The sequence below is a fragment of the Citrus clementina genome, unplaced genomic scaffold (genome assembly GCF_000493195.1).
Source record: "Citrus clementina cultivar Clemenules unplaced genomic scaffold, Citrus_clementina_v1.0 scaffold_1, whole genome shotgun sequence".
Taxonomy (NCBI): domain Eukaryota; kingdom Viridiplantae; phylum Streptophyta; class Magnoliopsida; order Sapindales; family Rutaceae; genus Citrus; species Citrus x clementina.
In genome coordinates, this window is record NW_006263303.1 from 2146331 (window position 1) to 2160553 (window position 14223).

General features: G+C 32.9%; 3 protein-coding genes across 4 annotated transcripts; 1 reads left to right on the top strand and 2 right to left on the bottom strand.

Moving 5' to 3' along the window:
- Positions 1 to 1700: 1700 nt before the first annotated feature.
- LOC18054938 (RNA polymerase II C-terminal domain phosphatase-like 4) lies at positions 1701 to 2864 on the bottom strand. The gene has a single exon (XM_006450432.1). The coding sequence runs from the start codon at positions 2862 to 2864 to the stop codon at positions 1701 to 1703; it is 1164 nt and encodes a 387-aa protein (XP_006450495.1).
- A 5844-nt stretch (positions 2865 to 8708) lies between these two features.
- Positions 8709 to 10595, top strand: LOC18054939 ((-)-isopiperitenol/(-)-carveol dehydrogenase, mitochondrial). Of its 2 annotated transcripts, XM_024178045.1 has the most exons (2): positions 8709 to 8960; positions 9120 to 10595. In XM_024178045.1, exons 1-2 carry the CDS (start codon positions 8774 to 8776, stop codon positions 9566 to 9568), a joined length of 636 nt encoding a protein of 211 aa, XP_024033813.1. In that variant the 5' UTR covers positions 8709 to 8773; the 3' UTR covers positions 9569 to 10595. The 2 variants fall into 2 exon arrangements, with proteins under 2 accessions (XP_024033813.1, XP_006450496.1); XM_006450433.2 differs by having other exon boundaries at positions 8709 to 10595.
- LOC18054940 (GTP-binding nuclear protein Ran-3) lies at positions 10466 to 12603 on the bottom strand. Its single transcript, XM_006450434.2, has 8 exons — positions 12449 to 12603; positions 12255 to 12324; positions 11930 to 11986; positions 11717 to 11834; positions 11436 to 11525; positions 11158 to 11337; positions 10981 to 11058; positions 10466 to 10833 (listed from the first exon to the last, which is right to left on the bottom strand). The coding sequence occupies exons 1-8, from the start codon at positions 12449 to 12451 to the stop codon at positions 10764 to 10766; spliced, it is 666 nt and encodes a 221-aa protein (XP_006450497.1). The 5' UTR covers positions 12452 to 12603; the 3' UTR covers positions 10466 to 10763.
- Between the last annotated feature and the right edge of the window lie 1620 nt (positions 12604 to 14223).

Sequence of the window (14223 nt, forward strand, 5' to 3'; positions counted from 1 at the left end):
TTTATTATTTTAGCATGTTAAATTTCTAAGGATAAATATTCTTTTAGTTCTCAAAGTTTGAGTTAATTACCAAACTTTTCCTGTATTTTCAATATCAATCCAAAAGATCACAAAAAAAAAAAAATATTCAGTTTACAAAATCTAATCCAATTGTAAATTTCCCAAGTGAATCAAAGATTAAATAACAACTAAAATCGAATACTAAATTTTCTTGCCCTTTGATTTTTTTTTTTTTTACTACATGAGACTATTGCTGAAGATACAACGTATTACATAATACTATAATTGGTATTTACAGTCACATAATAACTGTGATTAGTTTACATTAACTCTTATATTGCACAACCCAAATTTTAACTCTCTCTAATATTCGAAAGACTTCAACTTTCATTTAAAAGATGAGAAAATAAATTTAAATTAAACCCCTACAATAGTTCTGTAGGGGTTCGAACCACTTCCCTCACACTTGTGAGAGAGTGGCTCTAGCCACTGGGTTAAGACCTAATGATTTTTACCCTTGAAGTTGAAGTGTTAATCATTCACTTTCTCAATGTTGATTAATAGATCTCGTACGTTATCAAATTCTTTTCGAGACGGCGTACATTTTAGTTCCAACTAAAAATGTTCACCCATGCACATGCAGCTTTTGATTATGTAATAAGATATTTATGTGGGGGTTCGAACCACTTCCCTCACACTTGTGAGACAGTGGCTCTAGCCACTGGGTTAAGGCCTAGTGATTTTTGCCCTTGAAGTGTTAATTATTCACTTTCTCAATGTAGATATATAGATCTTGTATGTTATCAAATTCTTCCCGAGACGGCGTACATTTTAGTTCCAACTAAAAATGCCCACCCATGCACATGCAGTTTTTGATTATGTAATAAGATATTTATGTGCGAGGAATAGAAGAATTATTTACAAAAACTAATTTAGTTGCTCATTTTTTGTGAAGCTATTTCTTAATTATCATATCCATAGTCGTATTTGAAATCTTCTTTAAATATTTGTACTTCTCTATATTTGCAATTCCTTTATTAATTGTATATTACCGTTGCCTATAATTTACCTATAACATGTTACGTTACGCATCCTAATTACTAATTGATTGCTAAAAGCGTAGTGTATGTAAATTACCATTGGCCATTGCTTATATACACATTGCCTAATAAAGTCATAGAGTTGCTGCGGCCATTGAACTTAATAGAGGAAGAAAGAACAGATCAATTCACTCACAATTAACGGATATGCATCTTGGTAATTAAGGAAATTGATGAAGATTTTCGAACTACAAATACGCCGCTGGATAAAAGGGGTTGTGCTCCAAGTGAAACATGTTGTAATCTTGCATGTCAAGATTCTGAGTTTCTAGTTGCAGCTAGCATTTTCATTTCTTTTAAAGTAATAAGTTGATGTTTGTATTAATTAATTGCTGTAAAAAAATTACAATTTATCTACCCGCAGAATATTCTGACTGTCAATTATTCTTCTTGGAAATTGGAAAAGATATATTGTAATCCTCATTCGCACGCACTTAATAACCATGACGTCTCAAACACAAATTTCTCTCGATCAGATCAAAGAAATAATGCCGAAATTAAATTCGAGATTAAGAAGAAAATATACAAGCAGTCGTGACTTGGTTAATTCGATCAATGGAAAAATTAATGTGACCAACTTGAAAATAAATAAAAAAATGTCTAAAGTGGAAAATAATCATTCTCTGCTTGTCTGCTCCACAGATAATAAGCAGCATAAATCCACCGCGGATGCACGAGAAAGTTGTTATGTTGCTCGGCTAACCGACGGCCCTCTGTTGCTTGCCGCGTTGAGACCACATGGGTCACCGACGAGTCGTGTACATCCGTGCATGCAGCACCCAACTCCTCAGCCCTCCGCCTTAGTAATGGAAATTCCTGAGGACCGACATCGCCCACATTAAAGAACAATGTACAGCCTGCAAGAATCTGCCTCCGAATTTTCGCCAGGAAACTCCTAACATCTCCCCAAACAAGATTCTCCGGATTCTCAAAAAACAACTCGTGAACTCTTTTCAGGACTCGAAGCACATTCACAAGTGCCCCATTCAACTCACTCTCATCACTCTTCCTCTCGGAATAGGATTTCTGATCATTATTCTTACTCTTTCTGATTCTCTCTTTAAAGTAATTATACTTCCCCACCAGTATGAGGTTCTCCTTGTGATCCTTCCAAACCTCCGCCGTATCATCAACTATAACAACACCCCGTTCTTGCCCTAGAACCAAATCAAGATTCTTCTTTCCCGTATCTTTAAAGTCTTCGCACGTGATCAATCTTGAGCTGATGTAGTACTCACACTTGGGGTCAAGCAGTTTAGCAATCATCTCAGCGTAGTGTCGGTTCCCCATGGTACATATGTAAATATCGTACATCTTGCACGCTTCCCTGAGAAAACTCCGAATGTAAGGCCTTAACTTGACCAGTAATAACCCACCATCCATCATAAACAGGCCGCCGCCGTCTGATGCAGAACTTTCTCGTTTCATCAAATAGTCACGATCATCAGGAGCTAACATGTCCAAGTCTGTTGCATGCAGCAAGGTATGATCTAAATCCAGAACTAACTGGAGTTTCCTCTGCCCAAACACAATCTCTGAGTTCATTCCTTTCAAACGTGTAACTTCATCTTTGCCGAACTCTAAACCCTCGAGCATGTAATTAAATGATAAGCCGTATCCCTCGCCTACAGTTTGTGCACAAGATAAACACACTCCATTGAATGTTTGGGGGTGCGAACAAGATTCCTTGAAATGTGAGAAACAAGGTGCCAATTGTTCATGAGGATGAGGAGATGAAGAAGAAGAAGAGGACAGAGCATGCATGCTGAGATAGTGAGATTAATTTGGTAAGTGCAATGCAATTAATTAACGAATGGAAAGTACACGAAATACTCGTACGTATATATAGGGCCGGGTACGTTTCCTTTAAAGGTTAGGATTTCCTTTTTCGTAGGGTTAGTTAACAACTTCGATCCATTATTGCATAAAGAAATTAAATATTACCCAAAACAAGAGGGAAAAATGATTTCCTATTAGTTAATTTACAATTTCGACCCATTACGGCATAAAGAAATTAAATGTTACCTAAAACAAAAAGGAAAATTTGGAAAAAGAGATACTACATGCAAATACTGAATGAGTTTGAATCTTAAATAATAATGTGTCATCATTTGATAGGTATAACAATAATTTTTCATAAGGATAGAAAATAAATCAACTAACAGTCACGCATGTTTATTTAAGTCCAAATTATTGAATAAAGATAAATTAAAAAAAATTGCAATGATTAATTTTTGTGATGAAATTATGTTTTATTTTTTTAATTTCTTCATTAAATTCTTAGTGTACGTTATTTTATCTATACATTGGAGCACAATGGGGCAAATTTATTATTTATAAATAAATTTAGAGAAAATTTGTTTGAGAATAATCTTATGAAAAAAATTAAATTAAGGTATTAGATTTAAAATTTTGTTAAATTTAAAAAAGCAAAAGAAAAAAATTACACATTTTTCATTGAAGGTTCAACGTTAGGAGAATAATGAAGTTTTTTTGAGAATACTAGTGAGTAAGTTGTAAAAGTCGATTTTTTTAGGAAGTGGTAATCTTCCTAAAGACAAACGTCATTAATTTGCGAACTGCAATCTTCAATATTTTGTGTGAACTCAGCACTTTCGAACACATTAAAGTGTTTTTCAATGCTTTAAACTCGTTAAAAACTCATTTAATTAACTTTCTCTTAAAAATGTGACTTAAGTTTTCATTCTTTAGATCAACTCAATCCAATTATAGGTGACTATTGATATAAATCATACTTTTTTAACTTTAAGTATTAAATTACATTTTTAAGTAAAGAATTTAAATGTTAAACAAAAAATAGTTAAAATTTTGCTTCACAAATTCCTTTATTTAATCATATATTGTAACTTTCATTTTGTCAAACAAAAAACTTGTGAGAGGCATTGTCAGTCATATAAATTTTACTTTTTAATGTCCTTACCCATTTTAAATATAACATTAAAAAGAAAATAAAACTTTTTTATAAGTTAAAAAAAAGTTTTAATAGGATTTTTTTTCTAAGATCAATGCTTGTTCTCACTAGATCCACGTCAAATCCGATTAAAGCAAATAAAATTTATATTCAAGGGGAGATTGAGCTAGTAAAGGTTGAAATGTGTTTTTCTGGTGTTTGAGGCAGGAGGTATAACTGAGATGATCTGGAAGATGAATCAAGGCGATTTTAGTGGAGAACTAATATGGAGAGATCAGTGGAGCTCGTGAGAGTTAATTTCGAGAGTTGACATAATTAGGAGCTTAACAAAGCTCAGGGGGTAGGTTTGGTGAACTTATGGTGTGTTTACTTATGGGTTTGAGAAATGAGAATGAAACCTATGTTTACTTGGCAAAATGTAATTTGGGAATGAGAATAAAATGTGTGGGTCACACACAATTTGGGAATAAGGAATGAGAATCTCATTCCTATCGGAGAGGTTGGGAATGAAAACGTGGGAATGGGAATGAAAAATAAATTTATTTTTTTATCCTTCTAATTTTTTCATATTTCCTAAATTACCCTTGTTCAAATCACAAATAATTTATTATTTTAAATGTCATTCATAATAATAATAATAATAATAATAATAATTATTATTATATTAAATTTTATTAACTTTATTATTTTAGTTATTATTAATTATTATTATTTTCATTAATATTATCATTATTAACAATAAAAATAATGACAAAAATAATAATTATTAATTTATCATTATTAAAAATATTATCCTTCTTGTTGTTATTATTATTATTATTATTAATTTTATTTTTATTATTATTAAATTTTATTAACTTTATTATTTTAGTTATTATTATTAATTATTATTATTATTATTATTATTTTCATTAAAATTATCATTATTAACAATAAAAATAATGATAAAAATAATAATTAATAAAAATAATTAATTTATCATTATTAAAAATATTATCCTTCTTGTTGTTATTATTATTATTAATTTTATTACTGTTAATAAATTTTATTAAATGTTAATAATGATAATATTAATAAAAATAATAATAACAATAATTAATAATAACTAAAATAATAAAGTTAATAAAATTTAATTTTAATAATAATAATAATGATAAGCGTTAATAATGATAATATTAATAAAAATAGTAATAACAATAATAAATAATAAATAATAATAATAATAAATATTAATAATGATAATATTAATAAAAATAATATTAACAATAATTAATAGTAACTAAAATAATAAAGTTAATAAAACTAATAATAATAATAAATGTTAATAATGATAATATTAATAAAAATAATAATAACAAAAATAATAATGATAATATTGTTAATAATCATAAATTAATTATTTTTATTAATTATTAATACTATAGGTATTTTGGTAAATTGATTCTCATTCTCATTTATTTTGCCAAGTAAATATTGAAATTTCATTCTCATTCCCAGTTCATTCCCATTCCACCCCATTCTCATTTCCATGAAGTAAACGCACCATTAAGGATAAAAGTAGAAAGCTTATCTAGGGAGCTTAGTAAAGCTTGTTGGATAACTTGTGTGAATATATGAAATATGATTTGGGCATCAAAACTATTATAATAAGTAGAAAATAAGAATAAATAATAAATAACACACAAGTTTTGATGTGGTTTAGCCCTTTAGCCTGCATCCATGGGAATAGCTCATCTCTTATCCACTATATAAATGAAATATTAAATGATTTGCTTTACAACATTAACAAAACCTCATTAAAGGTTATTTATGGTGAATAATAATGCGAGAGAGATATGGGTCTTATAAAGATTATGGAGTTTCTTGAGATAAGAATAAGGGAAAAGCTTCTTTGAGAGATGAGATAATCAAAATCTTCCACATTGATCTAAAAATGGAGGAAGAAAAAGATGAGATAGCTTTTTAAAAATCTTGAAAAAAAAGGGGTAAGCTTGAATAGAGTAAAAGGAGAAAGAGAGAGAGAGAGAGAAAGATTTCTTTCAAAATTAAATACGTGAAGCTTATATAGGAGCATTATTGACATATTTTTGGTATTTTTGGACAATTAACAAATTTTCATTAGTTTGTCCTCCACAAGTGAGGCTATTTTAGTACTTTTGCCTTTTATCCTTTGATGGTGACATCCATGAGCTTGGGAGGCACGAAAACCTTCAACCACCTTTTTGTATCCATTATTGGATCCATGGCAGTCTCTCAGCCTTAATCCTGCTGTCTTTTAGGGATAGCAAAGGACAGCTGACGTGACTTTCTCTCATTACTTATTAAAGAATCTTCACTCTTATTGGCTCCTTATTTTTAGCCAAAGGAAAATATTTGTGTTCTCTCGCATCATGGCATGCACAATCTGCATGTTTGGCTCTAATCAACAAAATTTGGGTTCCGATATCACCCCTTAATGCTAGGCATATTTACCGACACTGTGATTTTCCTCAAGGAGCTCATCTCTTGACTTTTGAGAGCTATATTGTCATTTGGTCAAATGAGTTGACCTCACTTGACTAACTTTCTTTGCCACATGTCATTAACTCATTAGTTCACGTTAGCATCCAAATTTTCCTCAAACAAAATATATTCAGAATATCCTTTTTGCAACTTTTCTTTTATTCTCTCAATTCATATTTTGCTTAACAAAGACTCAAAATTTTCTTATTTTGAAACTTTATATATACAATATCTTTGAATATATTTGAGGAGCGAGCTGACTTTACTTGATTAACTTTTTTTGCTAAGTTTCATCAAGTCATTAGTTCATGTCGACATCCAAAATTTCCTCCAAACAACAAGTATTCATAATATCCTTCTCGCCACTTTTCTTTTTCATTATCTTAATTCATATTTTGTTTAAGACTCAAATTTTCTTAATTTGAAAATTAATATATACAATAACTTTGAAATATTGGAGGAGACTAATAGACCCACAATTCTTTTTTGTTTTTTTTTTCTTAAACAAGAATAGACCCACTGAATTAAATAATTGGCAAAAAGGCACAATATTTGATAAGTAATGGGAAGCAATCATGTAATCATGTAAAACATTCTTAGTGAAAAATCCAAAAAAAAAGTATCTCGGTTTGAGCCTAAATACATCGGAAATATAATTAAGTTAAATTAAGAGTAGTTAAATAGAATTATGAATGGAATAAGGATACAATTTCGTTGGATATAGAGTCGTAATTGGCTGCGGTGTCAGTTTTTTATTTCTGAAAATAAGAAATAATATTTTTCTAAATTATAAACCCCCTCCCCCCCCCCCCCCCACCCAAAAAAAAATGCCACATTGATCGCGCTAATCACATTTGGCATTAATTAGACGCCCATGTGTGAAAAAAAAAACGCATGCCCAATTTCAAATATAACAGTGTGAAATGTATGTTAACTAAGAGGTTGTTCGTTAAACATTTGAATAAAATTTCAGACATTTTTTAAAATATATTTGTTTGTTTTTTAGAATTTATGTCTGATTTTAAGACATCTGAATAGAAAAAGTAAACTTTTGTGACTTTTATCTGAATGAAAAAAGGTCTGAATGATAAATAAATATTATATTCTAAAAATATCTCTATAAAATAACTTATTTCCTAAACTATAAAATCTAATTCTCTTTTTTGTTTTAATTTAAAAGGACATAAATGTCAAAGAACCAAATTTAAGATATTTTTTATTGTAAAAACAAACAAGATGCCACTTATATTCAGATATTTAAAAAGAAAAATAAACATGTCATTCAGATTTTCGTATTCAGACCTAAAATACTGATGACCCATTTAAATTTCAGACAACAAAACAAACGTTACCTAAGTCATCAGTATTTTGAACATTTAGATTCAGCGCAAATTGGATGATCGAGATTGCAATTATTTTCACATATTTAAAGCCCAATTAATGCGCTAAATTAGCAATCCACCTTACACAAATAAAATTCAAGAAAATTTGTAAGTTTTAGGGAGATGATTTTTAGCTCTCTTTTTTTAATTTTAATTTTAAATAGAATTTTAGTTGTGAGTTTATGTTTAAAGTTTTACACCAAGTTCATAAGTTGAGGTCTTGCGTTTGAAGTTTGTTAAATTTGATAAGAAACTATCACACATATTAATTTTAATTTGATACTATTTAATTTGAGATTGCCGATCTCTTGATAAGATTTTTATGCTTACCCATGCGGGAAAAAAGTTTGGTTTGCGTCGGTTCAGTTCGGATTATGGGTGCTATTCAATTGAAATAATAAAATCTCTTGTATTTTTTTTTTTTTTTTGAAAGAAAATCTCTTGTATTAAAAGTTTTAGAGTTTAATCTCTAGTCAGCTAGGTGAGGAAAGTATTAAGTTACCGGTAAAGTAAATTAAAAAAAAAAAAAAAAAAGCGGAGAGAGAAATTTTGTTGACGGAAGTTAAAATTTGGCGGATGTCAATTCGGAAGCGCCCAATCCATAGATATTAATTGCCGTATTGTTTTTTCATTACATTTATTATCATCTAAAAGTGTGAATTCGTGATTCTTCATCCTACGTAGTACATATAAAAAAACTCATGGATTGAATGGTTGAAATTGGCCAAATTGTGGGCCCCAATAAGCTAACGATTTAGTATTTAATATTTTATCAACATTAGCACTTTGGTCTTTAGCTTAGCCACAGAAAGACGCTTAAAATCTAATTCTGCTGCGATATTTGTCACTTGATCGTGATGGCAGATTCCTCAATGTGTAACGCCAAGAATAAACTTGAAGGCAAGGTGGCCATAATCACCGGCGGCGCAAGCGGCATCGGAGAAACCACGGCACGTCTTTTCGCTGATCACGGTGCCCGTATGATCGTTATTGCTGACATTCAAGAAGAATTAGGCCGACAAGTAGCCACATCAATTGGTGTCGGTAAGTGTCACTACGTGCACTGTGATGTTACCAATGAATGTCAAGTCAAAGCATTGGTTGACTCAACGGTCCAAAATTACGGGCAGCTAGATATCATGTTTAGCAATGCTGGGATTCTGAGTAGTTCTGATCAGACCGTACTTGATCTCGACTTTTCAGCCTTCGACAGATTGTTTGCAATCAACGTACGTGGAATGGCCGCGTGTGTGAAACACGCGGCGCGCGTTATGGTGGAGGGCGGCGTACGAGGCAGTATTGTGTGTACAGCCAGCGTGGCGGGTTCTTGCGGGGGCAAGAGGAGGACTGATTATCACATGTCGAAGCATGCGGTGATTGGGTTGGTTCGATCGGCGAGCGTGCAGCTGGGGGTGCATGGGATTAGAGTGAACTGCGTTTCACCGCACGGGCTGGCCACGCCATTGACTTGCCACGCTTATGGGATGCCCGCGGACGAGGTTGAGAAGCTGTTTGAGCCACAGACGCCGTTGGAAGGAGTTGTGTTGAGAGCCGGACACGTGGCGGATGCTGTGTTGTTTCTTGCATGCAGGGACTCTGAGTTTGTCACCGGGCACGACCTCGTTGTTGATGGCGGGTTTCTGATTCGATGATTAAATTAATCAGAGGCGTACTGGAATTCACCTTTACCGGTGGATGGTTTCAATAAATCTCCTGATTTGTGCTTGTTCAATTTATCATGTCTATGCGAATATTTAATATTATGTGAGCAGAAGCCCTACGGCAAAGCAACCTATATTTTACTCCCGTCACATTGAGACATCAGACACTGACACAATTGACTTATCGTGTGATAGTAACGTACGCCTGTCTTAGCTATTGGACCATCCATCATTCTGGGTCAAGTAGCTATAGGCCAAGCCCAAAAATTTCAAGCTTATTCGGATAAGCCGATAAGGTACCACCGTGCGTTCATTGTCGTGCATCACAGGGGTGAAAAAATTGAACCGAATCTGGGGACATAATGATAATATCCGTTTGTCGTCACCTAAACGCTTTAATAATATGCAGGCGCCTCCTGCTCACGGTTCTGAAGGAAGTAAAAGCAACAGATTAACAAGCGCACAGTCGATTTTAAATGAAGTAGGGAGGCGTACCGGAACCTGGTAGGGAGATTGGGATGAGAACATATACCCTTATGGCAAAACTAGGAATGAATTTTCTAGGCCTTTTTGAATAGTGAATACACATCCCTAATACTTGATCAAAACTCAGCCAAGCTCTTCAGTACACCTCATTAGTTGCAGGGTCAAAAAATAAAGTTCCAAACATGTGTGGTCATGAGATGATGTCATTTGGAAGTCGGAAGAACCATTTAAATTTGTAATCTGGAGCAGTCACATTCATTTACAACAAATTGTAACATTAATAATCCGGGCATTGGTAGCATTTCATCATCACACACAATCGTACCATACAATCGTGCCAGAACAGTTAATCATAAAACACCCAAAGAACGAACATGTATGCTAAACTCAACTCAAGCCAGGTAAGCAGTAAATTGAATCCTCAATTATCAACACAATATATAAATGAACTAGGATATGGAGCATCATTTAAACATCCTACAGAAAATTGGATGGCTCCCCCGCTGGTAAACAGAGAATGTAGACGCGAAAACAAAAACAAGTAGAGACTGACATGAATTAGGCAAGAGTAAGAAACACAATGCTAAATAAGCCAGCAATGGTTCAATCCAAAGCTCATGTCAAAAGACACCCAACAGATCCTCAAAACAATCAATATTGAACTCTTCACTCCAATAATCACACGATCCATTGTCTTCTTTCACTCGAAGGCGTCATCATCTTCATCTGGGAGAGGTTGACTAGCAGCAGCAGCAAGTTCAGCTTCATGTCTGAAAAACATAAGCAATGAACATGAGAAAAAACAAAACTAGCAATGTAGCAAAAGGGGAAAAAAAAAACATTGTGCATACAAATGTGTGTGCGCGCGCGCGCGCGCGATAGATATAGATGTCATGCAGACATGATAAGAAACTTACTGTTGCTGAGCAGCCAAATCGATTTGCACCTCTGGGGGAGCAAGGGCAGGAGACTCGACAAAATGCAAGTTAGGATCCCTGCAACCCGTAGAAAGATATTAATAATCTGTTAATCGCATCAAAACCATAAAGGAACCAAAAGTTATAATTGCACTTGGAAAGTATCAGAGTACATACCCAGCAAGTTTTCTGGCAAGGTAAAGAAAAGGCTTCTCAAAGTTGTAATTGCTCTTGGCTGAGATCTCATAGTACTGCAAATTCTTCTTCCTGTGGAAAGTAACCTGCTTTGCTTTCACCTGCCTGTTCTTCACATCGACCTTGTTCCCGCAAAGAACAATTGGGATGTTTTCACACACCCTGAAGAAGGCATCAAAAAGATGCAAAAACATTATGTACAACATTCAAAAGCTCTAACTTGAAATCAGAAAAGAAAAACAAGCAGGTTCAATACAAACCTGCAGAGATCACGGTGCCACGTCGGAACATTCTTATACGTCAAGCGGGCAGTAACATCAAACATGATGATAGCACATTGCCCATGGATGCTGCACAATCAACAAATACTTAGTAATGTAGCCAAACAAATCAATGCTAAAATCTACTTATCAGAATTCAAGTACTTAAAACTAGAAAAAATGCTGAAGCAAGACATCTAGGATTTGATAAAAATGACCAATAAATCTAACATAAAAGGAAAAATAAATAAATCACAAGATCTTTGCAAGTGGTTACTTACTAGTATCCATCTCTAAGACCACCAAACTTCTCTTGTCCGGCAGTGTCCCAGCAATAGAATCGTATTTTTCCACAGTTGGTAAAGAAGTCCAATGGATGAACTTCCACACCAATGGTCGCTGAGTGTAATCAAAACAAAGTGTTAAAAAGAAAACTTCTTTTAGTTTAATTTTGCCGTTCAGCGAAAATAAAATAGAAGCCAAAGAAAACTTACGTTCATATTTCTTCTCGAATTCACCAGTAAGATGCCTCTTCACAAAGGTAGTCTTCCCTGCAATGTACATCACCTCACAGTCAGCAACACATAACCAACTCAACAAAACCATAAAGCAAATACCAACCCACTTGAAACCAAAACCCAAATCCATAGTCAGACCGCAATAAATCACGAGTCTTAAAATAACTAATACTATTCAACCCCACCCCCCCCCCCCCCCCCCCAAAAAAAACCCTAGATTCCTTAAACAAGTATCCAAAAAAAAAAATCAAAAGTGCACAAAAAAGGACTTTATTTATGTATTAATTTTATCGATCATTACCAGTGCCACCATCGCCGACAATTACAAGTTTGAAGCTTGGATAATCAACAGTTTGCTGATTCGGCAGAGCCTACACCACAAATAAAATCAACACATAAACACAAATCAAGATGCAGATCAAGTAAATCAAACGGCAATAAAAAAACAAAAGATAAAAAAAATGCAGAGATTGAAAGAGAGACGAATCATCATACCATGAGTTGATTTGTTGCGTTTGGATTTTGAATTTAAGCGAGAGAGCGCTCAGTGTCGGGGAATGTTGGAGTGTTTGGCAATTGCCTTTTCGTAAGGGGGTTTATATAAGAGGTTTTAGCTTTTAGGAGGACCCTAATTGCGAGGTTTTAATCGTCTGTGTGCGGCTGAACCGAAAGGAAAGATCTGATTAGAGCTTGTGAGAGAAGTTTATATATGATTGGTGAATGTCAATGAAATGGGTGATGCGTGCTGTAGGAGATCTCTGCCCAACTAAATCTAACTTCTTAGTTAGCTTTAAGCTGACGCGATTCTCTCCACCGTCTGATTTTGGGACTCATCAGCGTGATTCTTACGTGTGGAATGATTTTGTGGACTGATCTGTCAGATTAATACTATTGCGTGTGGGCTTTGCTTCTATCTTGTTAGGCTTTTGGGTTGGGTTCTAGATTTCATATGGGCTCAACCTAATATCACATGAGCAAGAGTTGGACTATACGCCATCCTTTAAAACTCTTTAAATTTTTAATTCTATTTTGTTTAATACCAAAAACACCACCTTCCTTCCTTTCTTTTTTAAATCAACACTCTCAAAATACCCCATTTAAAGTTTATTAAAAATTATAATTTTTTATTGAAAGATTATTAAGAGGACTCTTAGGTCTTGGAAAAAAAAAACAAAAGAAGAAGTCTTCTTATTTTCAGGGGTTTTAAAGATATGGATTAAAAATTTAGTTTTGATTTAATTACTATTCTCTTTGAGGTTAAAAAATGTAGATAAAAAAATGAAAGGTTTCATAATATTTTTTTAAGGGGCGTTTAAAAGATCCACTCATAATAAAAAAAATAAAATAAATAGTACATAAAATCTTTTTACATATGTCCTTAAATGTAATTGTAATAAAAGTAGGAGTTTTTTCAAATTAATGAAAGGGTGTTAATAGTCCAACTCTATAGGTAATGATGTTCTCTTTAAAAAGTTGTGCTATAGAGCCCACAAAATAAAATTGAGACTTAAAAAAAGTGGAAGGGTGTATTTGCTTTTCAAATTGGAGAATAAGAATTTAGAATCGAAATTATTAATAGTGTTTATTTCATAAATTGAGATCTACCTCAATTTAGGTTTTAGGAACGAGAGACTAATTTTTAAAGGGGTGGCAGAAATTAATGTCCTATTTCAGAATCAGAATTATTGACGGTGTTTATTTTACAAATTAGGAATATGAATTGAAATAAAAAAGGTAGACACGCCTTAATTTGGGTTTCAGCAATGGGAAACCGATTCCTTCAAGGTGGTGGAAATCATTCTGCCATTCTCGAAAGCACCAATTCATTTAGGTTCCTAATTAAAGTAAAAGCATCAATGATAATACAACTTATTCTCATTCTGATTCTAATTACTACAATTAAAATAAACAACTTGTTCTGATTCTCATTCCATACCATTTCAATTCTAATTCATTCTTATTGCAATTACCGATTAGTAAATGCAAAGTTAGTATCTCTCCACTATATATATATATATATATATATATATATATATGTAGGTTTTAGGGGTCTTTCAAAAGTCAAAACACCCAAAACCCATGTTATTGTTAAATTAGGGATTTAATAATCAAATTTAGCATTACTCATTAACAATTTTATTGTTAAAAAATAATGGAGCTTACTAGTTACTATAGCGTGCTAGTGAAGGGTAATAAATATTCAATCGATTCAAAATTGCCTTATATATTATCTCAAGTATCTATTATTAGTAGTTAGAATTATGTCATGA